The sequence below is a fragment of the Caloenas nicobarica genome, chromosome 27 (assembly GCF_036013445.1).
Source record: "Caloenas nicobarica isolate bCalNic1 chromosome 27, bCalNic1.hap1, whole genome shotgun sequence".
Lineage (NCBI taxonomy): Eukaryota > Metazoa > Chordata > Aves > Columbiformes > Columbidae > Caloenas > Caloenas nicobarica.
The window spans coordinates 1566409-1592258 of NC_088271.1; the positions used below are offsets into that span (position 1 = coordinate 1566409).

A 25850-nucleotide genomic window follows, 5' to 3' on the forward strand; every position below is an offset into this window, starting at 1 on the left:
CAGGGCCCCCTCCAGAGCGGGGCTGCAAGCCAGAGCCCGCCTGAGCGCTGCCAGGAGCAGCTTATTTTGGAAAGGAGGCGTCTCGGCTGAGCACTTGGTGCGTGGAGCTGCTGACGCTGGGGAACAGGACGGCTCTCCAGGTCCCAGCCGTGCCTCGCGGGCCAACGCTGCTTGGTGTGAGTCTGCCCCAGCACAACCAGGACTGGATCCCTAACACCTGAGTCACCCACTGCAGTGGCCATGACCAGGACCAGCGAAGGTGAGAGGGATTGCAGAGTTTGCAGCAGAAAATGGTCCTGCTTCGCTTTCCCCAGAGGCCTCCCGGTGTCCACAGGGCTGAGGAGCTGGCACATGGGCAGCTCCCTGCCTGAAGTTACTGATGGTTTGGCATGTCATGAGCTCAGTCAGGCCTCAGCCCCTTTCCCGCACAGCACCACGGCTTTGAACAGGCTGTGAAAGGAGCAGCCGAGCTCCCCACCGCGCACCAGGCAGCCCTGCCCTTGGGAGCTGCACACTGCAGCGTTGTAGCCCAGCTGGTTTTTCCAGAGATGCATCCAAGGGGCGAAATCAGATCTCAAGGGAAGGGAGCAGGCACGTTCCTGGCTGCGCACAGGAGCTGTCGAGGCAGTGCCAGGAACTGGGCACCACGGCTGAGCCCGAGCACAACCACAGAGACAAGGTCCCAAACCTGCGCTGAGCCGCGCTGCCCCCGACTCCAGAAGCTGCTGCTGCTTTACAGACCTTTGTTTGCAAACTGTGTGGCAGAGACACCCTGCACTGGCACTTCCCACCAGCTTTGTTTTACACCATCAGATATTAAACAACCAGCCCAGAGGGCTGGGACAGGGGGAAAGACCCTGTTGAGGGACCAGGAAAGGCCTTGTGCAAAGAAAACTCTCAAAGGAAAACAGAAAAGCAGCACATGGCGAGTTCCCTCCGCAGGGGAAGGTATTTTTGGTCAGGGCTTGTCTAGACCGGAGCAATCCACACTGCGTGAGCACATCAACACCCGGCAGCCAGCCCGGGGTGCGCGGGGCATCTGCTGCTCCGGGCCAGGACCGACCAGGCTGTGCTGACCCCGGGCGGGCAAGAGGCTCAGGATTTGCCTTTCCCCCGCCGAGGGTGCTCCTGGCCCCTCCTGGACTCAGCAGCTCCGACAGCCCCCAGGTCCCCCACACAACAAACCTCCCTGCTAGTGACGGGCTACAAGCCCATTCCCTTGGAAGAGGAAACCCTGAACACTTGAGTCCATCCACTCCAAGGCCAGGAGCATCCACGGAATAAGAGAACAGGCCTGACACAGACATTCTTTAAGGATGATCTAATTTTAAAACCACATTTTTATAAAAACACATCATAATGAAAATGCATGTAGCTTAAAAAGAGGCCCACAGCGCTCCGGTGCTGGAGGCAGCCGCGTGTCAGCGATGGGACTGCTCCGTGGCCCATTCCCCACCTTCCCAGGGAGCCCGGAGTTCTGTGTCTGGCTCCACATCCCCTTTTGTTTTCCTTTACCACAGAAAGCTTCTCCCCTTCCCCCTAACACCCCACACCCCCTAAAGCACCAGCTGAAGCTGCAGGAGAGCCAAAGGCTGGAGCATCCCCCTGGCCTCAGGCACGAAGCAAGGCAGGGTGCGAGCTCTTGCTTCCAGCACTGCAGGATCAGGCACCCCCGGAAAAAAGCCCGCACACCCTGCGCTCACACCAGCCGCTGCCTGCCACGACTGCTTTTAAAGGTAATCAGGGAACAGAGAAGAGCTCTGGATTGCTTTAATCCTTTCCAAAAAAGTATTGCTAGCCCAGCAGCCGTCCTCCTCCCCCCGTGTTTGTGAGGATTTGTACTCATAAGGCTGGATAATTTGACAGAGATAACACACGCTCAGCACAAGCAACCTCAGACTTCCCGACCTGTTTGCTCTTTGCTCTGCATGGTTTGCCAGCCCAATAAATCCACCCCACGTGCCACCCTCCCCTCCCTCCCTCATGCGAAGGGCTGGGACGGCAGCCTTGGAGCGTGACTCAGATGCACAGGGGACCGAGGACCTCCCCATCCCGTGGCCAGGGCGCCGGCACTGCCGGGCACCGGCAAGCACAGCGGCACAGCAAGCCTGGGGAAGCGGGGCTGTTCCGCAGGTACCCACAGCGCCAAGAGGCGCCGGAGCCACAGAGCCAGCGGTTAATAGAGCCAGTGTCCTCGTCCCCCCGCGCCAGGAGCGGTGTGGAGCGCGGCGAGGGCAGGTCAGCAGTCCGGCACGCGTGGCCTGTGCGTGGCTCACGGTGTGCCCCGGTAGCTGTAGTGATTGTGGTCGGGGTCGTTCATGGTGAGCGGCAGGCTGGGCTTGCGCTCCGGGTCCTTCTCGTCACACTGCCGCGGGGGACGGTGCTTGAAGAAGTCGGAGACGTAGCGCACCTGGAAAAGACCGACGGGAAAGAGGGTTTGGGGACCCCTCCCGCAGGCTGAGCTGCGACCAGCAGCAACACGGCAGAGGCAGGTCACGCAGGGGGACACTCACGATGAGGACGGCAATGAGAGCGCCTTGGAGCAGCCCCGCCAGCACATCGCTCCAGTGGTGCTTGTAGTCGGACACCCTGGTGTAGCCCACGTAGATGGCAAAGGCGATGAGGAAGAACTGGATGGTGGGGCGCAGCAGCCGGGCCCACTTCCCCACCAGCCGGGCTTGCATGTAGAGCTGGGCAGGGGAGAGGGGAGCGATCACCCAGTGCGGGGGCACCAGCGGCCTGAAGATGGGGTGCTCAGGGCACTGCCCGGGGGACGGGACCCGCTGGGGACTCGCTGCCTGCCCCCAGCACGGCACTTACCGCCAGGAACATCATGCAGTACATCCCGAAGGAGGAGTGCCCAGAATAGAAGGACAGTCTGTGGGGAAAAAGGGACAGGTCAGGCCACAAGATTTAGCCCCAGCACCCAGCTGGACCCCTGCAAGCCCCCGCCTCGCTCTGCAGGCTCTGCCCTGCGGCAGGAGAGCATCGGTACCCGGCTGGGGCTGCCACCAGCCAGCAGGAGCCTGGCACCGCCGGCAGGGTGGAGGGGACGTGTCCTGTGCCCCCGTGGCTCACCTGGATTCGGTGACATTCCTGCTCTCCCCCTGGCAGACGTTCTCCAGCTGCACGTAAATGGAACAGTTCACCTTGGACCAGTCAGGGTTGCAGACAGCCAGGAAGTTTGGCCGGAGGCGGCCAATCATGTATTTGGCCAGGTCGGTCAGGGACTGGCTGATGGCCGCCCCGAAGAGGAAGGTCCCCACGACCTTGTAGAGAGCAGCCAGGTAGTTGTTGAACTCCGACTTGGAGTAGAGGCGCTCCGTGTAGACCAGGTACGCCTCCCCTGACGAGATCTGCAGGGACCAACGGGACAAGGGGTGAGGGTCTCAGTGCTCCCCAGCACTGGGGAAGGGGATGCTCTGGCTCTCGGGTCTGCGGCAGAGGAGCCTCCGGCCCCCACGCAGCCTCTCCCCTCCCTGCAGGGAACCAGCCCCACGGGACACGGGTCTCACCACCCCAGAGGACCTCCTGACCGCGAGCAGAGCTGGGCTCAACCTGAGGGTCCTGTGGCCTTGCCAGGGGTCTGGAGATGGGCTGGGACCCAGCTCCTGAGTGCAAACTGCCAGGATGTCCCTGCCCCGGAGGGAAGGGGATGGTGCTTCCTTACAATGGCAACGGTGCAGGTGATGGTGACCCCAGCCATGAGGCCATGGGTGATGGTATCCGCCTTGTAGGGGTAGCGGATGGAGTCATCGTTGCAGTAGAAGCCCCGCTTGTATGGGGAGTTCACCAGCGTCAGGATGATGAAGGGCAGAGACGCTGCAAGGCAGAGAGAAGGTGAGGACTGGGGACACCCATCTGAATGCTCCACGCAGACACCCAGAGCCACACAGTCCCCCTGTCCCTCATCCCCAGGGTCTCTGCTCCCCACTGCCGGGGAGGGATCCCCTCTGGGGACACAGTCCCGAGCCACCTGCACCCAGGGCAGGAGGACTCGCACCCGGCACGGCGCCAGCCCCGATGCTGATAGGGCCCTATCAGAGCTCGCAGCTGCGTGCGGCGCCCCGATACCACAGGAGACGGCCACGAACGGGCACCTGCGGAGCCCCAGCGCTGCCCACCGCGGACGCTCTACCCGGGCAAGGCCCCGGAGCCGCGGTGCCTCCGCAGTCCACCTTAACCCCGGGCTCCGCTCCCGGTTCCGCCTTTCCCGGCAGTTCCACCTCCCTTCGCTCCAGAGTCTCCCGGGAACACGCACCTTTGTCCCCGCCCGCGCCCCCTCCCCGGGGAGTCCCTCCGTGCCCGGCCCCGCCGCCTCCTGCGCTCACGATAACAAAACACGGGCTCGGCGCTCCCCGGGCGGCCCCGCCGCCTCCCGCTCCCCCCGAGCGGAGGCAGCAGCGGCCAGAAGGCGCTGCCAGGAGCCGGGAGCGAGCCCCGGCTGCTCCCGCCCGCTCCGGCTGCGGGGAGCGGCCGCCCGGCGCAGGGGAGGCGGCAGGCGCCTCTGTGTACACCTCAAACGTTCATTTGGCGCTCGAATTAGACACCGCTTTTCTTTTTGGATAATTTCATCCTCCAAAAAAGCTCCCCTAAAAATAAAAAGACACCGGCACACGAGACAGAAAAGTGATCCAAACAAAAACAGGAACCTGCCTCTCCCCACCGGTGCTTAGAGCCCAAGAAAGCAACTCCCGGCCCGGGAGGTTCAGGCTGAAATTACGACCTGGGCCTTTATTTTTAGTCCGTCTTAATTAGGTGGTTGTCAGCGTCAGTTTTAGAAAGGGGCGTTTGCCTGCACCGGGGGGTGGGAAGCTGGCGGGGTACCGGGAAGGGGCTCCCCGAACCCAAGTGCCCGGGGCTGCGGAGCCCCCGGCCCCGCTCCGGCCGCCCGCGGAGCGCGGGGCCCGGCCGGCGGGCGGGCAGCCCGGGCGGCAGCAGAAGGAAACGGCCCTCCCGGCCGAGCAGCGCGGCGGGGCCCTGCCGGCAGCCTCCCGGCCCGGGACCGGCTCCAGCTCCCGGTTCCCCGCGGAGGCCGCCGGACTCGCCCCGGGGTCCCCCCGCTCCCGCTCGGCCACGCCGGGCAGCCCCCCCGAGGCTCCGGGCAACGGAACGGCCCCACGTCGGGGCACCGGCTCCATGGCGGGGCCCGGTAGCTCCGGGCCAGGCGCCGGTGCTAGCGGGTCCGGTGAGCTCCTCGCGGAGGTCCCGAGCCCCGGGAGAAGGGCCGCGGGCAGGTGCCTCCGGGGCTGCCCCCGGCCCGGCCCAGCGGCACCAGTAACGGGCTGGCGCGGGCAGCCGGGACCCCCGGTACCGGACCCAGCCCGCGGCACAGCCCCACCGGGAGCATCGCGGCGCAACACGGGGACGCTCCAGAGCCCCCCGGGGCGGGGGCGCCACGGCCGCGCCGGTACCGAGCCCTCACCGACCGCCAGGCAGAGCACGTCGAGCACCACGAAGACCTTCCTGCGCTCCATCCCGCTGCCGGTGGCGGCCCCGCGGCCCGGCCCCACGGCTCACATGGCCCGGAACGACGCGGGTCCAGCCGGGAGGTGAAGTCCGGGCGGACGGGCCGGGGCGGGGCGGGGCGGGGCGGGGCGGCTCCGGCAGCCGATGCTCCCGCCCGCGGGCCGGGGCGGGGCGGGGGGCGGGCTGTGGGGCCGGGGCCGGGGCAGGTGTGGGGCACAGCGGGGGCCCGGAGCCCCCTCGCCCCCCGCCGCTTCCCCGGGCCCCGCTCCCGCGTCCTTGGCTCCGGCCCCCCGCTCCGCCTGGCCGCTCTCCCTGTCCCGGCTCGAAGGAAGGAGTGAGGCCGCATGTGGGAGCCGCGTGTGTCCCGCCAGCCTCGGGCTTCTTTCCTGAGACAAAAAAACCCAAACCAAAACAAAAAAACCAACGAACGGAAAAAAGGAAAATCCAAGAGTGGAAGAACGTGGCCACAGAAATGCGCTGGCTGCATCGGGTGGTGCAGCAGCTGTTTATTGCAGAGCAGATAATGGGGCTGACTCATTGGCGATGCCAGATCTTGGGGAAAAGGAGGGTTCCCTGGGAGCCTTCGGACACGGCGGAGAGGCTGGTGAGGAGCAGAGCAGCTGGATTTAAACACAGGACAGGACGCATATTTGTTTTAAGCTGTGATTTAACCGCTGAGATGCAGGGCAGCATTTTCCTGAGCCTGAGACATGGTTGGAGCAGGACAGGCTCCCAGTACTGCCTGTTGGGCTGAGGACGAGCCGGTGGCACCCAGAGCAGGAACAGGAACAAAGGTTCACGTGTGGGTCCCCGCAGCGAGTCCCTGGCGGGAGCGGGGACAACCACAGCCCAGCCGTTCGCTCCAGGCCTCACTGTTGGTCAGGAACGGAAGGAAACATAAATAATATAGAAACCACCCAAATGATAGCTACTGGGCTGGTTCATGTAAGTGCAGCATGAGTGGCCTGTGGAGAATGTCAGCGCTGTTATGGGAAGCCAGCAGGGCTGGAAACGCTCTCGGGCTGCCCTGGGATTTCAGGAGAGGAGCAGACCCGCTTGCTGGCTTTCCTCTGCTCTGGTCCCTCCCGGTCTGTCCTGCTGCAGCCTCCCCGCTGCCCGGTGGTGCCAAGGGGCCTTGGCACAGCTACCGGGGGGGGGTTCGCCCCACACACGCTGCCTGCGAGCCCCAGATCTTGGTGGTGGGAGGGTAAAAGCCCCGCGGCAGGAGAGCTGGGGTCATGCTGCAGGAGGGGACATCGTTTGGTGCCGGGGGGATGCCCAGGTTGTGTCAAGGAGGGGATGCGGCATTTAAGACAGGTTTTATCCCACGGGTGATAGATCTCCCCTTCCCACTGCAGCGCCCAGCAGCTTTTGGCAGTGCTGGCCACCCTCGGGCTGGCTGGTCTCAGCCTGGCCCAGCGCTCGGGGGTGCCGCAGGGGTGAAGAGCAGCGTCTGCTCTCAGCCCCCCCACTCGGCAAAGGGCCTTGCGGGGCCGGCAACACTGCCCTGGCTGCGGGGGGGGCGCCCGGGGGTGTGCGGCGGCACATTCGGGCCCCGCTCGTTGGATTTGCTCCAGCTCCGCGGGGGATTTCCTGGAGCCCCGCAGGACGCGGGGTTGCGGCCCCCTCTGCCGTCCGAGCGCCGCGGCTGCAGCGGCCGCGCCCACGCGTGGGCACCGCGGGGCGGCAGCGCCCGCCGGGTCCTGCCCGGTCCCTGCCCGGGGGAGCGGAGCCACGGCCCCCCCCAGGGCTCTGGGACAGAGGGCAAGAGCCGGGGAACAGAATTGAAGGGGGTTCTGACAAAACAGAGGGGCTTTGTGGTGCAGAACGGACCTTCTCGCGGGAACACAGGAGGCAGCCACAGCAGAACATTTCTCTCGCCTCCAGGATGTTATTTCTGGCTGAAGCCAGTGGGACGTGGACGGACCCCCCGTCTCCCATTGCTGGGGGCTCTCTGAAGGCTGCCGGGGTTTCAGGGGACTCGGAGCACCCATAAGAGCAGCAAAACCCCCCTCCGGATCAGCAGCTCCCAGGCATCCTGCTGCTGCCCATGGGGCGATGGAACCGCCCAGGGCGGGAGAGGATCAGACAGAACAGGCCAGGATCCCTCTCTCGCTTCTGTTGTCGTGATGCACAGGACTGCGGCATCCCCGTCTCCGAAAACAAGACAGACTTCCAGCTCGCTTTCAAATTACATTTTTAATTAAATAAATAACGGCGAGGGGTCTTCAAGGCAGTATCACTTCACAGTGTAGGGCTTGGGAGGGAAGGGGGTAAAGAGTCCAGCATTGGGAGCAGCTCAAAGTGAATGTGCTTTGTAAGGAAAAAGAAAACCCCAACAAAAAACCAAAACCAAACCTCCTCCCTAAGTGACTCCCCCTCCCTGTCCCAGCCCTTTCCACCCTCTCCTTTAACATTATGTGGAAAAAGCGCCGCACTCATTTTGAAAGACCCCATGCGAATCTGTAAACAACACTGAAAAACATAAATAAGAGACATTTTTGCCTCCCCCAGCCTCAGCTCTCCTCTCATTAGGGCTTGAAATAAACCAAAGAAAAAATGGTTTCAGGAAAACTAAGAAATGTCCTTGGCTGGTGGAGAGGAGATGCCGAGGCCTGGCGCTCCCTGGGAGGGCTGCCCGTGCGCTCACCCCCTCCTCGCCTCCTCTCCCCCAGAAAAGGGGGATCTCACTGGGCAGTTCCACTGTGGATTTGCTTTCTGTTTCCAACAAGTGGGTGCAGCCAGAGGGAGCCCCGGTTCCCACGCTGGCTGGACAATAGGCGGCTCTGACGCCGAAGCAAACTCCTGCTAACGCACCCAAAACGGGCCTGGATGACCAAGGACGAGGTCTGATCCAGCCGCCCCGCGAAGCTGCCGGATGCTGCACTGGGAGCTGAGCATGACTTCACGGGGCCAGGTGAAGGGACGATCTGGACTAATGGTTTTAGTTGTCTTCCACGTCCCCCGGGAGCAGAATCAACCGTAGGATCACAGCCCAAAGGCCTCCACTAAACCAAACAAAAAAACTCAGCCCAAACCCCTGCCAAGTGCAGGAAACGGCTGGAGGAAGGAACATCAGTGTGAGAGCCTCGCCCTGCAGACACGTTCCCTGCACGGACAGGGGAACTAGACACATGGATTTTGGCCCAGACCTGGAACACACTCAGGAGATGAAGCAGCTCTGCACTCCAGCGCACCCAAACGTGCCACTATGGCTCTGCACAGTGGCTGCCACCTCGCTGCCACGCGGGGCCACCCATGTCACCTCCTCAAAACACTGCTGGTGGCAGTAAAGACATTACTTTCCTCTCAGAAAACAGAGAGCTTTTTTTTTTTGGTGATGCAGCAAGGGGCAGGGACGCCCAGGGACCGCCGTGCTGTCCTGCCTGGGACCCTGTGCGAGCGCTGGTGTCCTCAATGTGGTGCCTTGGGACTGAGCAACCTTCTCCCACAGCTGACAAATTGGTTGAGCAACCTGCAAGTTACAGCTGTTGCCATCTGCATTTTACCCTCTTGCACTGCCGTGGTCAGCAGGGATCAAGTCATTCACCGCAGTAACCGCAGCGGCAGCACCGCACAGCTCTGGGGCCAGCGCCGCTTTGTGCATCTAGAAACTCCCTGAACTCCCCGTACACGTTCTCCACAGCCCAGAGGAAGGTGAAAAGGCCTTAAGTGTCCCTTCCCAGGACCTGACACTTCTGTCAAAGGCTGGACGGGCCACGTCCCGCCCGCAGCGGGTGGCAGAGCGCGCGGGGGGACACGGCGGCTGCGGGAGGTTTGCAGCAGCAGCATGCGTGCTGGTCACAGCTCAGGAGCATGGGACAGGATGGGTGCCGGGAGGGGAACGGGAACAACTCTGCTCCCTGCGCATCTCCTGAGCTCTCAGACCTCCAGACTGCACCCTCCATCCCAGCCCCCAGCACGCCGGCGATACATCCCTGTTCTCAAAGCATCTCTGCACTCAGACTGTCCCGCTGGGGCCAAGGGACATTGCCTGTGTCCCAAGGGCAGGGACTCTCCCAACAGCCTGGAATTACCTGGGGTGACACACGGCCAGCAGGGGACAGACCTGCCCCCTCACTACCGCCAGCCACCGGCTTTCTGTGATCGTGTCAGAACACACCGGAGCAGAAAGGTGTTTGGTTTCACTGTAGCCTTGGATCAAAAGAACGGAAAGACGGATTCTGACCAACAGCTCCAAACTGTCCTCATGGAACGCTGCAAGTTCCAGGATTTCACTCAGTCGGGTCAAAGTCCTTGCTGGGTCTGTGACAAGTTTGTGACTGGACACTCTCACTGTGACAGAGGCTCTGACCGAGCCACAGGTGCTGGACAGGCCTGATGCGCAGTCAGAAAACTATTTACATCCCCGATGCCAATGAGGCCAAAATCTGTGACCGATAAGGACACTTGCGCAGGGGCCACCACTGCCTCTGGCTCTCTGTCCAAATCCATAGGGCCAGCAATTAAAGGCAAACCCTCATTAGTGTCTGCAGGGAGCGTGAAGTCCATGGTTATCGTCTCGCCAGAGCTCTGTAACGTCTCCTGTTTCTCTGCTAGTCCTGGTTCTGCTGCCGGCAAAGCACAGAGCCCTGTTTCCGCGGGGCTGGCAGCGCGTTGTGTACAGGGAGCTGAGATGGTGCCTGAGGATGTCTCCTCTGCTGGGTCGAAGGAACAATTGGTCTCGGAAGGAGTGCTGCACTCGTAGCCCTGCCCCGACTCACTGATGCTGCCCAGGCTGCAGGCCGTGCTCTCCACACTGAGGGGCTCTGCGCATCGCCACGGGGGACACGGACAGAAGGGGTGGGGACAGCAAGTGAAAGAAAGCTCGAGTGAGTCCACAACATACAAAAAACCAGAATCCAGTTCAATCCCACCTAATCATAACAGTATTTGTTTGATGGCACAAACGTTTCTTTATTATAGCAACCAAGATCCCTGCCAGTGTGTACTGAAGGCAGGCAAGATGCAGACAGCAGATGGGAGGCCATCAGTGTTTCTATGGAAATTAAAGGAAATCTCACAGAGACACTCCAAGATAAGCCAAATCCTAAGTCCTGTTCCCTCATGCCAACACCCCTGGGAGGTGCCTACAGTGTCTGCAGTAGGATGGTGAGGGAATTAACCCACTTTGGGCTCCCCGGGAACCCTCTGACAGCCGTTTGCAGGTACAGCCCGAATGCTGGTGGCTTCGATCAGCCCCCGGAGCGGTCACCTGTGTCTGGTGTGTTTGTTAGCGCACCGGAACCCCCTGGAGCCAGTGCAAATCCTTTTGCTTTGGGAATGACTTAGGCCACCCCTCCAAGCCTGAAGCAGGAACAACTCTTTGTAAGTCACTACTGGTCAATATAGAGACAGACGAGTCTCCTTTGCTCACACCAGAACCCACCCAGGGCTGGTATTTGACGCAGGACAAAGCGAGCACAGGGGCAAGGCACGGGGAGAGGAGCAACAGCTGTATAGCGGCCCCAGGAGAAAGGTGAAGAGAGAGACGAGTCATCCCCTGGGCAGACAGAAGGAAAGGGAGTTACCTGTGCTCTCTATTGCTAGCTGATCTTGACCAAAATGAGAATCCAGGCATCTCGTTGCAGAGGGAATTGGTGGGGAGCTCCGAGAACGACTGGCGTTTTCTACTTCACCCCCATCCAAGTCGTTGTCGGTGTAATCCCTGCAGGTGAAGACAGAAAGCACTGCCACCTCCTGTTCAGCACAGAGCTGCAGGCAGGGAAAATGGTGACCGAGCTTAAAATCCATCCACAAATAAAGCAATGGGGCTGCAAACCAGAGCTCTGCGCCGGCCCTGAGCCGCAGCCCCCTGCAAAGCCAACGGTCAGACCTTGTTCCCAGGGCCCAGCCAACCCATGTGTGACTGCCATGACTATGTCTAAGACTTCAGCTAATGTTTTTAATTGATTCAGCTTAAATATTTCATTTTGATCTTTCAAAACATTTCAGTTTCAGCCTCTTTTTGAGAAGTATTTTCTGTAATTAGTGTACATTTCAAAGTGAAGAATTTGCCTCCAAGTGTGGCAGCAGGGAAAAAAATTAATTCAGGTTCCAAACCACCAGAAATAGCGTCTTTTTGAACTTAAAAAGCTCCCTTCCCAAAACCCCATTGAATTGAGTTATTTCCTGAGATCAGCCCTAAATCCCTGCCCCAGCCTTAATTTTTGTGGATGCATTTGTCTGAAACAAAACGGTATTTTCTGACACCAGAAAGCAAATAATTGCTTTATCTTCCCTCCCCACACTGACAGTGTTTATGTTCCCTCCATGCTCCCACCCCAAAAAAGCACAGCCCTTTAGGCAGAGGTGCTTTGCAGCAGGGATCTTCACTGGGAAGTTAATATTACTAATTTTAGTGTGAGAATATTCCACGCACGTGGCTCCAGGGTGGAGGACGTACTTCTTCCTTCCTAGACGAGTCTGCTGAGTGAAGTAGTCATAGCGCTCTGATTTTTTCCACATGTAGTAATACTCCACACACTCTCCCACCGACCGGGTGCGGACCTGAGGAGAAACATCAGGGTCAGAACGCCGTGCATCATGGAGCAACGACTATTCTCCCATTTAATCAGCACAGAAAATCAAGTGCATTACAGTAATTGATATTGCTATGGACACACCTACGCTGCGGAGCGGAAGCACGTACTGAGATTTCCAAGGTGGTAATCAGCCAGAGAAAGATCCCCACAGTGCACAAGTGTCCTTGCAGACCCCGGTGTGGGTTCACACACAGCACATTCGTGGAGGACCCGCCTGCACTTCCAGGAGCACACTTAACATCGAGAGAGCAAACCTGCGTCCATTTGCACTGGCCAGCATCAACATGCCCACAATTAATCAGAAGAAGAACTGGACACTCTGGTTCTGCCAACTCCCAGCACAGCAGTGTATGTCTCAGGGCCCAGCTTTCCCTACAACAGCGTCTTTCGTTCTAGAGGACCCCAGGGGACTTCACAAAACATCCACATGCTCAACTCACTCATTCACGGAAGTACCGCAAGGGCTGAGAGTTTGGAAATAACTTTTGAGACTCCAGAAAGGGCTAATCAGTAATTAACTGACATCACTCATGCAGGTCAGTGGTGTTTGTGACTTCTCCCACCTGGAAAATAAGGCAGAGCAGGGCAGTGAACAGCCCATCACCTGCTAGTGTGAGTCAACACAAAGCCTGGGATCGGAACTCGGCAGTCCTGGACCTCCTGCATGAGCTGAGGCTCAAAACGTACCTCTGGTGCAAATGCACGCGCCCTTTTCCCTTGGGCTTAGCGGGATGCAGGGCTACGCGTCCTCACCTTGTTCGCTTGGATAAGATGGAAGTTTTTCCCATGGACCCTGAAGCCATGCTCAAAATTTCTACATTCTTCCTCACTCCAAGCACAAAGCTCATCTGTAGCAGAAAGAAAGAGGAATTGGAGATGTGCAGAACCTAGAGAGAGTTACACGTGCCCCGATGTATAGGGCAGAACCCAAATATGGGGGGTTCTCACCTCTGATAACCTTCACGTTGAACCGTAACCTCCGCAGTGCCTCTTCTGCATTGAAGTTGCATTTAACTAGCTCATACAAAGCCTGGGAAACAGAGGGGGGGGAAAAAAAAAAAAAAAAAAAAATCACTCAGAACATGTACTCGAGCAACACACCACAAACCCACCCGCTCGTGACTCAAGTTTGGCTCGTAAAACTTATTTTTCCCAGGAGCCCCTTTGCCCCAGCCTGGCCATCAGCACAGATTATTCCACTTTTCAAGGCACCGTATGACAAACCCCGGGACCAAAGAGCTGCGGTTCTCCCAGCAGCTCTGTGCATTACAGGCTGCCCCTGTGCTCTTGCAGACTTACTGCCACTCTAACCCAGCTAGCTCAGAGCAAACAACTGCTCTGAAGTTTCTTAGCCAAAGGTTGGATCTTCTGCTGGCTTCAAAGAAGAATTAGACATTGTTACAGAGGACAGACCCAACGATTCTCTTGGCAGCATGTCTCTCAGTCCGGATCTCCGTAGGAAACGTTGCACCAGGCAGATGCTCAGATCTCTACGGCTTTACTGACTGTTCATAAAGTGGATCTTTTCAGGTGTTTCTGCACCAGCACGGTGCAGGAAGCTCCACACATACCTGCTCGTTGTCCTTCACCACCTCTCCTTTGGGCAGGCTGCTGCTGGCCAGCTCGTCCCACCGCCGCTTCACTGCACGGTACAGGAACTCTTCCACCTCTCTCTCCGGGAGTACGTTTGGGTCCCAAAGCAGCTGATCTTCATTCTCATAGGCTAACAGAAAAAGCACTGAGATAAGCTAATTGGAGGATTCTGCCGCATTTGAGAAATGGTCTGTGTGTACGCGCATGAGAGGGAGGGGAGGGAGGAAATCTCTGCTTGGTGCTCCCGCCTGGCACTAGAGATGCCAACCGGCTCTGTGCAGGTGCTGCTTTTTCCCTCCTGATCTTGGAGGCAGACAAACTTAATACTCTTTATACGTCTTTTAGAGCCCTAAGCACAGGTTCGGCTTGCTTCCACTTCTTCAGAAGAGCTGGTTGACAAGGGGTTTGTTACCACACTCTCAAAGATTGTTGCTTTGATTCATTAATCCTGGCAACTAAAAACCCCAAGTTCTAAGGTACCTTTTTCAGCATGCAAGAAACAAACAGAGTGGGAGGCAAAGGCAGCTTGGAGCTACAACCCTGGCCTAGGCTCAGGACCCTCTCTAAGCAGCCACAAGCTGCCCCTTGTCGTGACGGTTTTAACACTCCAACCACACACAACACAGGAGCACACGGCATCACTAAGTGATTCTGGCCCTTCCAGCTCTCAGGCCACGAGAACATGGCACACAACAATGCAGAGAGATGTTTAAGTAAAATAACAGCACAGAGGAAAGGAAGACAGACTCTGCAATTAAAAAAAGATAAAATAATCGGAAATATTGACTTTTTTCTATTTAGATAAAAACATTAGCACCCTCTGTACTTATCTTGTTTCTACAGGCAAAGGAACCAACACTTCTGCCCCGCAGAACCACTAAAATCAGGGCAGACGGCACAAAAGAAGATGTGCAAAGAGGCTGCCTTACCTTTTTCACTGTGCCTGTTGAAGTGGAGGATGGGAACCGTGGCTTGGTACTGAGGTCCAACCATGATCTCCTGAAACATCACCACAGAGAAGCGGGTATGTTGAAATGGAAAACGCTCCACGTAGGCACCGAGGTGCATGTCATGATTTAGGGACTACGACACCACAAGGCCGATTTATAGGGCGGCAGCCCCCCTGTCACTATTGCTTCTAGGGAAGCCTGACTATTTTATAGTGTAACTAAAAAGATTTACTATCAACCAGGTGATACTTCAGGGACCTTAGGTATTTACATAGTTTTAATGTTAAAGATATACGGCAAGCAGCTAAGGCTGGAGGTAAAGAAATGCAGCAGCTCTCCTGCAGCCTTCACAACCAAGATGAACGTGTAAGTCCGCTCCTCTCTTTCCTGAGGTGGTTCCCCCCTCAGTAAATCCCGCTGGGAACACTGCGCAGCATTTCACCTTTATGGGGCTACAGGCTGCGGTTTTAATTTACCAAGGCACAACAGCATTTTCTGTATCTGTAGCAGAAAATAATTTCAGATACAGATTTCAGGATCATATTAAAAGACCCCTCTTGTAACTCACATTTGCCACCATCCTCACAAAACATAAGGCACTGAGCAAAAGAAAAGAAAATAAAGAAAATTTCTTGTGGAAATATCACAGCACTTTGGTGTCACACTTTCCTCAGACCCAGGCATGTTGTACTTCTCGACATGCTCATATCATTTACCTTCTTACACTCGTTGGATGGGATGGAATCCTCCTCCGAATCCTCAGCCATGGAGGAAGCACATGGAGACAAACACTGCTCTTTGTCTTCATCAGCCAGAAAGTTGTTTGCTTTGTGGGAAAGGAAAAGATCTGCAGTTATGAAATGGTTTCTATTTTCCAATAGCTCTACATTTCCCCTTCTTCCCTTCATTTTCTGTCCTAGAGTTACTTTTGCCATGCTCCTCAGTGATAACTCGCCCATATTTTAATTTTCTCTGTTTAAACAAAATAATTTGCACACTTGCCACACAGGTGGTGCCAACCAGCTTGAGGAGCTCAGACTCCAGGCCAGCAGAATGAACAAGATCACTTTACACAAAGCCTCTCTCATGCACTTTGGCTTCCTGCGTATTCCAATACTTAGGAACCGCCACAACGTATCATACCACTAGTACTACTGAATTTATTCACTTCTACAGATGTCAGACCAGGTACTGATCTTTCAGACTGCGATTACAGCAGGCAGCAAAACAATTCTCACTTTCTGTTTTTTTAGGGCAAGAGGAAATGGCCTCAAGTTGCGCCAAGGGAGGTTGAGGTTGGATCTGGGGAAAAATTTCTTCCCCAAAGGGCTGTGGGGCATTGGAACAGGCTGCCCAGGGCAGTGCTGGAGTCACCGTCCCTGGAGGGGTTGGACAGACGGAGACGAGGTTCTCAGGACATGGGGCAGTGCCAGGGGTGGGTTATGGTTGGTCTGGATGATCTCGAGTTATTCTCTCCTCATCCCACTGCTCTGTCATGTCCCAGCCAGTGCTTGGTAATGCCACTGGCACTCGGGTTTATTTGCAGCCCCCAGAAGGAAAGTGGAAAAACTGATGTCAGGAAACTTAGTGACAAAATAAAGAAAAACATTCTTGCCCTATTCTGCGCATCACATCTAAGTAAAAACTAATTAGAAATTAGTCACACATACAGCCAGGCTGGTTTGGGAATAGGTCTGATGCATCGTGGGACGTGACGGATGGAGTGAGATCATCAGCTGAAGACTGCGTCTCCTCCTCTTCTTCCCCTGAAAGCAAATCCTTCGCTATTTGTTCCTTTTAACAACAACAAGAAAGTGAAAAATATTTTTAAATTAAAAAAAATATGTGCGGGGGTGTGAGGCCTAGAGTAAAGCATTTCTGGCCAAAGGTGGCCACATCCACAGATCAAATCGCCCTCCCACGGCTTCTCCAGATTCCCTCTCGTACCCCCTGCCACCCCCAGGCTGGCACCCCCAGAAGCGTTTCTACAAGTGCCAAGAGTGGCTTCCTGTGGAAGCCAGAGAGAGGACAAGCAAGTGGCCCTTTCCGTAGAACTCCAGCCAGAGCAAATATTTCAAAGATCATGGAAGGAAAAAGACAAAACCAAATCTTTCTACAGACTTTAGCTAGAACAGGAGGAGCCACAGCTTCAGCTGGCAAGATACAACCCCCCGACTCCTCACAGATCCACATCTACTGGCAAAGACTTGTAACCCAAGCTCCATAAAGAGCTTTTACAGTGTTCTTTTCAAAACAGTTATCCTTTCTCCAGTTTCCTCTAAACCCTTTCGATTCCATTCCTGCACTGGCGTTCCTCACTGGGACAACAGAACTAGGCAGCCCCTTCCCCGGCATCGGTCAAACCCCACTGAAAATCGCTCTGGGACAGCAGAGTAACCCAGAGCGCACACAGCCAGGCAGAGAGCAGCTCTTACCTTATCCAGAGTCATATCTGGGAGGTTGGGAGTGATGTCATTGCTCTCACTGTCCTGCTCCGAGATGGGATCAGATGCCTCATAGCCATAAAGTGCGAGCAGCTCCTCAAACGGCATTTCACTACTCTGAGCGAGAGGAGGACAAAGCTGCATCAGGAATGGAACAGGCACCGAGTACAACAGCAGCTGCAGTGAGCACAGAGACACGCAGAGGCAGCAAAGGCAGCTCTGCCCTTCTGGGGCTCTGAACGGCCTCAGGTGACGCTGTACAATGCTGGAGGGGACCCACCATAACCACTTCTTCTCAAAGGTACAGAGAAGGCAGGAACTTTCACCCCAAAGCAACACAGTCCAGGGCATTTTTAAAATATACCTATTTTTTTACCCTGGATTTCATGGTGGTGAAGAGATGCCAGACAGCAGAACTGTATTTCTACTAAGGAACAGAAGGAGCGAATCCCTACATTAATCTTGTGCCTGAACTGAAGAGACAGTCCCTGTCACCAAGAACACGTTTGGTGTCCCACCGCAGTCCCCGTGGGGCCATCCACACCATCCATCTCCTCTTCGTGGCTCCTCTGCTGTGACACGGGCACACACCCTTCGGCGAGGAAAGTGAAGAGCACCTCCTGGGCGCCCAAAATGCACGGCTGCCACCTGCTGCCAAAACCAGCCCTTCCTATCCAAACGCAACCCTAAGGCTTGGTGATGGAGGGACCCAAACACAGCGCGGTGCTGGCTGAGCAAGTCAGAGTTTCACATAAACACCTTTGGTACCAGTGCTGTAAAAGCAAACAGGAAAAGCCAGCACGTAACTTCCCTTCCCCTCCCTTGCTGCCTTTACCTGAGAGGCACTGAAACTCTTCTCCAGCTCTTCTAAAGATTTCTGCTTCTCCTGAGCATCATCCTCTTCTTCCCTCTCCTCCCGCACGCCGTAGTTCTGCGAGAGGATCTCTGCCAGGTTCAGTCGGTGATCAGCTGAGCCCATGGACACAACTGCAGGGATTAGAAGAAGTTGGCACACCAGCACCACCCTGGACCAGATCTTCAGATGCAACAAAGCTTGGGACGACCCTTTCTTGTGTGTGCGCAGCCAGGAGAAGCCAGAGGAAGGGATTAGGTAGAAAGGAGTGAGAGGGGCTGGGGAACATGACTGAAGTCATTCTGTGAGTGCTGAATTGCAAAGCCTGGTTCTCTGCACATTTGAGTCCCACAACTGACTGAAAGCTGAATCTGAACATTTTCCGGGTATTTATGTGTCTCTCCTGACTGGACTCACTAGTGTCATAACATGTGAATGCACATTGCAGCTTTTCCTTTGTCTGGGGCATTTTTAGGATAAATTACCCCTTACTGCAAGAACGGGAAAATTGACACTTGCAGGGGCTTTGGCATCTTTACAACTTTCCTGTGTCAGCTGGCCTGGGGATCAGCCGAGAGGTCGGGACGGTGCTGGAAGGAGAAGGGACCCACCACACAGATGCTACCTGCTGCGCTCTGGAGGCCGGGCTCCCCGGGACACAGGCTGCGCGCTGGGTACGACACCACTCTTGGGCTCTGCCTGCCGACCGAGGCCTTCAACAACAGAGAAAAACACAGTGAGACATCGCTTCTTAAAGTGCAAAACACCCCGGCCACTTAACCCCACCAGCAAACGCAATTAATTGTCTAGTCCAACTGAGCGCACGCCGTGTGCAGAGATTCACTATCCCTGAGCATCTGGTCATCAGCAGCGAGATAACCCCACCGGAGACCCTGCAGAGCCCAGCCATTGTGTGCACTACGACAAAAGGGAGGAGTTTATGCGGTAATGAAAGAAGAAGGGGACAGAAAGGATTTGGACAGCCACCATCTTGAGGATGGTCACACTGGGAAATGGCCTTGTAACTTAGGAAAGTGTCACGGCCCCTTGGTTGGACCTTGCTGGAATGCGACCAAGCACAAAACCCTCTTGGACAAATCCTTCCACGCACACAGCCCCAATTTCATGGAAGGAATGAGGGTGAGGTCCACACTTACTCCCTCTGGTCTTGAGCAACCTCCAGAACACTCTTTCCTGAGACAATGATCTATATATCGACTGCGCCTCTTTCACACGGGGATCAATAAGGAGCTGCACGCAAAGGATTTTGAAAACAAAGACTGAAGCTGTTAGCAGGGGATGGGCTGTCTTGAAAAGATGTCAATAATACTTCGGGAACAATGAGATCTTATATTAATGATCAGGTGCTGCAATGAAGAGTAATAGTCAGTAGAACAGGATGACAATTCAGTAACTAATCATGAGTTTATTTTCCTGAAGCTGGAATCACCAAAAAATAACTAGTACTGCTGTTTGTGCTGAGAAAAGAAGAAACAAGTGATGGACAAAGCAAATGGCCCATTCCACACTCAAATTTAAATGTGTGAAACCAAATGATCCCTCAGATTATTTACAAATCCAGGAGACCATGGAAACAAGAGTCAAAGGAAGAGGGGAGAAAGGCAGGTCTGGCTTAAATATGTAAATGATGAGAAAGAGAATATTTCTGATTACGCTGATTGCCAATGCCACCTGACGTGGAGTTATTTTGTTTGAAGGTGAGGCAGCCGTCATCTGACACTTCAAATCCAAATGTCACACAGGAGGCAGAAAACGCAACAGCATTACACGGTCAGAAAGACGGCGGCAACACCGAGGCGCTACCAGGGACCTCCAGATCGCGAAAGGTTCTTGGCCAGCGTGTAGATGCTTCTATTGCGGGTGACGGTTTTGGTCACCATGAAAGGTCACAAGGGTGAACTCCATTTATTTTGACAGTGCAACATAATGCTGGAAAACCGCTCCTACATCCATAGGCCATTTAATCACGGGGCAGGGGGGAAAAGAGATTAAATCCCTTTGTGTGTGCCAGGGCAGTGATTCGGTTCATCACATCAGCCCAACAACGTGCCGAAGTAACGCTTCCGCACAGATGAATGCAGCACCCTTGGTGCTCCACCAAAGGTGACAGCGAAGACCAAACCACTCTGGATGGGACAGCAAGGCAGCCCAGCCAGCACCTTCCTCATGCATAATGCTGAAATACCCCAAAAGCGAAGCCCTGCCATCGAACAGAAGTTGTCTCAGCTAGCAGTGTTCTGAGATCCTGCCAGAGCAGCCAGCCACCTCGGTATCTTCCCAGTGTCCTTCTCCAACGTTGTGGTCACCTCAAGGACCTCGTGGCGGAAATGAAGTGCGGATGTGCCGCAACAACAGGACCCAACACAGAACGGCATGGCCAATCGCAAGTGTGATGGAGCGATGGCAGAAACGTTTCAGTGCGAAGCACCAACATGGTGCTGCCACAGCAGAGGCAGCAGGGACATCCCAACCCAGCACCGGAGCACGGTCCCCTCGCCCACTCGCTCCCCGGGCCCAGCAGCTCTGCCAACCGAACCGCTCCCGCTGCCCCACACTCCACCAGCCCCGCTTCCCAACTGCCGCCTTCTCCCCCTTTCCAGCAGCTCCGCACCCCAGACCCCGGTAACCCCAGCGCTGTGCTCCAGCCCCAGGGCTCTCAGTCACCGGCCTTTCCGCCCTGGGAGCCCCGCGGCCCCAGCGCCCGCTGCCCCCGGCCGAGCCCCGGCCGCTCTGGCGGGTCCCGCGGCCCAAAGCCCCCGCCAGCGCCTCTCCCGGCCGCCCGCCGGGGCCGCCCTCCCGCAGGACCGGCTACGGGCGCTCCGCCCCGGGCAGCCCCGCCGCCCGCCCCGGCTCTCCCGCCGCGTCCCGCCCCGCCGCCCCTTCCCCTGCCCGGCCCCCTGCCCAGGCCGCCTCCCGGGGGCCCGGCCGCGCTCCCTCGGCCCCGGCGCCCCTCGGCCCCCGCCCCGGTGGGCCTCGCTCCGGCTCGCGCCGGCCCATCCACCCCGCGGCCACAGCAGCCCGGCCCCAGGCGGCCCCGGCCCGGGGAACCCCCGGTGTCCCCGCCCGGCCGGTGCAGGCCCGAGCCCGGCGCGACCCCGGCGGCGCCTCACTCACCTCCGCCATGGCCGAGCGCGAGCGGCGGGGAGACGGGAGCCCCGGATGCGGCGGCGGCTGCTCATTGGCTGCGGCGCCGCGGGGGCGGGGCAGCGCCGGGGGCGCGGCGAGGAGGGCGGGGCGGGGCCGGGTCAGGGGGCGGGGCCGGGGCGGAGCCGCCCCCGCGGGAGGGGCGCACGCTGGTGCGGAAAAGGGTTTTTTTTTTTGTAATTTTCGGTGGAGAAAGGGGGTTTTATGACGCCTGCGCGTGCGTGCCGGTGTCCCCGTGAAATAACACAACCGCAAACGGCACGTTCGTAAACAGCGAAGTTAATGAGTCCCAAAACCCGAATCTGCAAGAAATGAAGCTCCGGTGCCCCTGGCGGAGCAGCGGGCTGGGGACGCAGCCGCACCGCGGCGGGCATCGCGCCCCGAGCGGTCCCTGCCCTGCCAGCAACGCCACGGAAACGCTATCTGCGGTTCTTGCCATGGCTGCGCCCGGGGAATACCGGCGATGTACCCGGGCTCACCGGGGATGTGCGCTTGCTCCGTTCTCCTTCAATTGCACGTGTCTCCAAGGCTTGCTGTGCCAAACCCCTTGCCCGGGGACCCTTCGGTCCCTCGGGGTCCCCCCGCCACAGCCAGCACTTCCCTCAGGCTGAGCGGTAACACGCTGCCGGGACGCGCTGCTGCGTTCGCCACCAGATCTCACCGTTCGGTTGACCCAGGAGACGACCGCTCAGCCCAAGCCGGTGCCTCCCTGGCCGTGAGCGGGTCCAGCCCCAGGGCTGCGCGGCGGAGTCTTCCTCAGCTGCCTCCGCACCCCGGCAATTTCCTCTGCTTGGGTTTCGCTCGAGCTTGGGAAGCGAAGGGCTGTCAAGTGCTTCTGCAGTGGTGGTGGCCCTTGAGCTGAGAACCAGAGTACTTCAACAGGCCTTTATTCCCTTGCACGGATCTGTCTGGCTCTTCTCAAAAGACTAACAGATTACAGGTGCTGTTTAATCTATTGAAAAAGCAACCTGGTCTCTAGCTCTCAGAGAACTTCCCGCAAAACTGCTGCTCTCTGCCTTGCTCCCAGCTCTGCGTCCAGGTGTTTTGTCACCGCGAAAAGTAGAAAAGCCTGAATTTGCGGTCAAGACTTGGGGAGAGTCAACTGCTCTGTGGCAGGAGTTTCCAGGCCCTCTGCCGGTTTGCAGTTTGCTCCGGGAGCCGTCTCGCTGGTGCCAGCGGGACCTGGGATGCGGTTCCAGCAGCCCAGGGACCGGGTACCCACAGAAGGGGGAAAGTGGCCCCAGTGGGGAAACCAGAGCTTCATGTCTGATGTGTCAGATCTGCAGACTGAGGGATGGTCTGAACGCAGAGGTGACAGAGCTTTGTGTGTCAGCTTTGCCTATAAAGAAATACTCATTTTCCCATTGGCTGTGGATGTTAACAGACAGAAGAACAGCTTTTAACACTTAACAAAGTAGCGATGAATTAAGCTTTAGAGAAGCATCAGTTTTCATGATTGCTAGATGGAGCTATGCTACTCACAAATAACACGCTCGTTTAGGTTTTCAGACACATGCCGGCTCCTCAGGATGTTTGTTGAACACACACGGTTTACAGGGTCCTTTCGCGCTCAGTTCAGGGCAGTTCCCGTCCCCTCGAGCGGGGACTGATGGGACGTGTTGTGGCTGCAGAGCTCCCTTCGTGTCCCTGCTGTCCTTCCTCCCTGTGGCTATTACTGATCTTACTCTCAGAGCTGATGGTACTGCAGCCCGGTCCAATTCTAAAATTAATCTTTCCGCAGTTACGAGGTCTCAGAAAGACGACGTCTGGAACAGAGCCCTCCCATGCCGGGCTGGCCTCACCGCTCGCAGCTTCCAGAACTGTCTCGGCTGCATTCGCACCCCAAACAGATTGTATTTCCTCTTCCCTCCCTCCTGCAACAGTCTGTAACTTTCTAAATTTGCCTTCAATACCCTCTTGACAAACTATTGATTTTGTGACATTGCCATGGGAGTGGGAAACGTGGTGCAGCCGCCGGGCTTGTACACCAGGGGTTAGCCCTGCAAGTCAGATAATATACCCAGGCTGCCACCTGTGTGCCGGGATGCAGGATGGCTTCGCAGGTACACGCAGGAAGATGTAACCTGACAGCAATTTGAACAGCCAAGTCAAGGGTTTGCAGTTACGCAGCTTCCACATCAGCACCATCTGCCAAATAAACCAGCCGTGGGATGGCAAATCCTTTCAAGATGCCGACTTTCTGAAAAGGCCAGCGCCAAGAGAACAGACAAAGCGCGATTTCTTTTTCCCAGCGCCCTCCGCTGATGTGATAACGGCCGGAGTCAGAGTCGAGGGAAATGACAAAGCCACACAAAGCCTCTCCTGCAACAACAGAGAGATACTGTCAGCTCGCCGGTGCACAGTGAGATACCCTCGTGACCCTCCCAGGCTGCAGCCGCCCTGACAGACCATTTGCATTGGTGCTGGTGGGACTGGTCCTGCACCTGCTGAAGTTCCACCTCCAACCGGTGTGTGGCCACAGCGGAGGAGTCACCCCCGATAAGGGCCTTAAAAACCTTCCGCAGGTGCCCCCGCCGCGATGCCCGCCCCACCCACCCTCCAGAGCATCCCCTGGGTCCCTGGGCTATTCCCAGAATTAATAAGCTCTAATCAGCAGAAGATGCTCACCCCTCCCTGCTCCCCCCCCAGCACTGCCCACAAGTGTTCCTTGCTGGTGTCAAGTAATTAAAATCAGGTGCTTGACGAGGGGTGTGTGGAGCCAGCCTTGCCTGGGCTGGGGTCCCTGTGCCCCCCAGAACCCTCCGGCCACCCAGCCAAGGGGCTCAACCCCCTTCCAGCCTTAGGGGTGTCTTTGCCAGCCCTCGGCCAGTGCACATGTGTGCCCACACACATGCACAGGTGTACACACGCACACATGCGTGTTCCTGGGCACCCACACCGCCAGTGACCCCTCTCCCCACTGCCAGGGGTGCAGCCTCGGGTGCTGCTGGGGGTTGCGTGTGCCAGCCCAAGCGGGCGGCTCCGGCGGGAACTAAATGAAGCAGTGCTGATGAGGAACCCATTAATTCTGGCGCCTGTCAGCCTCACAGGATGATAAAACGCTGCATCGTCTGGAGCAGCGGGATGCAGCAGCAGGGCCAGGAGGGAGCAATCATCCGTCCCGCAGCCCTCCCGTGCTGTCCGTCCGTCCTGGCACACCTCTGGCGTCCAGCCCCACCTGCCCCAGCAGATCAGGGGAGGCTGGGGGGTTGTGGGGTGCACGGGGCCCCCACTCGCTGTGTTCACCGTGGCTGTGTGCCCACAGGGGCGGCTATGGGGTGGTGGGACGCTCAGGGTGCGTGTGACCACGTTCCCCTCGGGCTCTGCGCCCCGGTGCGTGCCGTGGCGTGGCCGCCGTGCGTGGGTGCGCGGGGTGGCACGGCCACGGGGCACCGGCACGTGTTGCTGCACCAGCCCGGGCAGCGGCTGAGGCTCCCGTGGTGACTGGCACGGCTCCTAATGAATTCAGCGCCGCCCTTTGCTTCCAACCGCCACATGAGAAGGTGTTTTTCAGCCCCATCTTTATTCAATGTGCCAAACGCGCCGCTCCTGCGCCTCACCCTTGCAAACATCTTGTTCACAGCTGCAGCTTCAAAAGGACCAAGGGAGGAGGAGGGGGAGGCCGCGAGGCGCAACACAAAGCCAGGAGCGCTGGGGCTGCCGTCACCATCCCCGTCAGCGCGGCTGAAACCCCTGGACACAACCCCGGCTCTGGTCCCTGGGTGCCCACGGCCACCGTGCTGCAGGGACCCATCTGTCCCAGTGCCATGTACGCGATGCCAGAGCCTGTGCCAGGGCTTGGGGCCGCACTGGCGCTGGAGCATCCCACGGCCGAGCAGCGGGCAGGGGATGGATGGAGCTCCGGGGGCTCTGTGCCCTCCTCTTCCTCCCTCCTCCGCTCTCGGCCCAGCTCCATCCATCTTGCAGGGCTGAAACCCAATTACCAGCCCTTGGGCAGCGCAGGGAGGGGGATGGTGCAGCGGCAGAGATGCCCATTAGCTCCGGGGGATGGAGATGGAGCGATAGGATCTCTAATGGCCTCTCCCCAGCCCTGCTGTCAGCCCCACTGTCCGGGCTGCGGGGGGGCTGCTGCCAGCACGGGGGGCACCACCAGCTCCCCACGCGTCCCCGGCTGCCCCAGCTCCCTGCCTTGCTGGGTGGCACCTCTCTACCCCAATGCCGTCGGTCTGTCTGTCTGCCTTTGGGTGCTGGGTGCTGGACAGACAGCATGCTGTGCCGCAGAGAGCCTCCCGATGAGCTGGAGAAGGGTCTCGTGGGGGTGGGATGGAGACGGGACCCCCCTGCGCTGGGGTAACGCTGGCAGCAGCGAGGTCGCGGTTTGCACCCCTGGGCAGGATCTTGTCGCAGGTTTTGGGACGTGCACATGCTGGTGTGTGCCTGTGCCATTACAGCCACCCCGACACTCCCGGTGGCACAGCTCTCCCCTCCCCGCTGTCCCCAGGTCCGCTGGCAAGAAGGACATTTGGCAGTGGAGCCTGCTGGTCTCTGAAGTTTAATTAACCCTGTCTCTCTCTGCAGAGCCTCCCCTTCCCCTGCTCAAACACCACAAATGATCCTATGCAGATGCTAATCTGCAGAAGGAAAAAAAAAAGATTCCACATTTAATTGCAGAACATAAAGATATTACAGGGTCATTAAAACACCATGAATATGGAAATGAAATCTACAGGCATCCATGCAGATAATGGCAGGGAAAAGGGAGCCGCAGGTGAAGCTGAAAGGTGGAAAGGTCGGCTCCGTCTGGATGCATCATTAACCTCCCTGCTCCAGGGGCCGGGGATGGGGACCTGGGAGGTCTCGGGTGTCCTGG

General features: G+C 57.5%; 2 protein-coding genes across 3 annotated transcripts; both read right to left on the reverse strand.

Annotated features, from left to right (window-relative positions):
• Positions 1-1740: 1740 nt before the first annotated feature.
• PLPP2 (phospholipid phosphatase 2) lies at positions 1741-5580 on the reverse strand. The gene is made up of 6 exons (XM_065652288.1): positions 5426-5580; positions 3671-3822; positions 3079-3356; positions 2821-2878; positions 2514-2690; positions 1741-2410 (listed from the first exon to the last, which is right to left on the reverse strand). The coding sequence occupies exons 1-6, from the start codon at positions 5475-5477 to the stop codon at positions 2273-2275; spliced, it is 855 nt and encodes a 284-aa protein (XP_065508360.1). The 5' UTR covers positions 5478-5580; the 3' UTR covers positions 1741-2272.
• A 2279-nt stretch (positions 5581-7859) lies between these two features.
• On the reverse strand, positions 7860-21005 carry MIER2 (MIER family member 2). 2 transcript variants are annotated; one of them, XM_065652275.1, is made up of 13 exons: positions 20990-21005; positions 18480-18567; positions 17837-17988; positions 16993-17118; positions 16228-16351; positions 15274-15383; positions 14537-14606; positions 13586-13737; positions 12963-13044; positions 12768-12862; positions 11876-11979; positions 11001-11137; positions 7860-10238 (listed from the first exon to the last, which is right to left on the reverse strand). In XM_065652275.1, the coding sequence occupies exons 1-13, from the start codon at positions 20996-20998 to the stop codon at positions 9763-9765; spliced, it is 1725 nt and encodes a 574-aa protein (XP_065508347.1). In that variant the 5' UTR covers positions 20999-21005; the 3' UTR covers positions 7860-9762. The 2 variants fall into 2 exon arrangements, with proteins under 2 accessions (XP_065508347.1, XP_065508346.1); XM_065652274.1 differs by having other exon boundaries at positions 11852-11979.
• Between the last annotated feature and the right edge of the window lie 4845 nt (positions 21006-25850).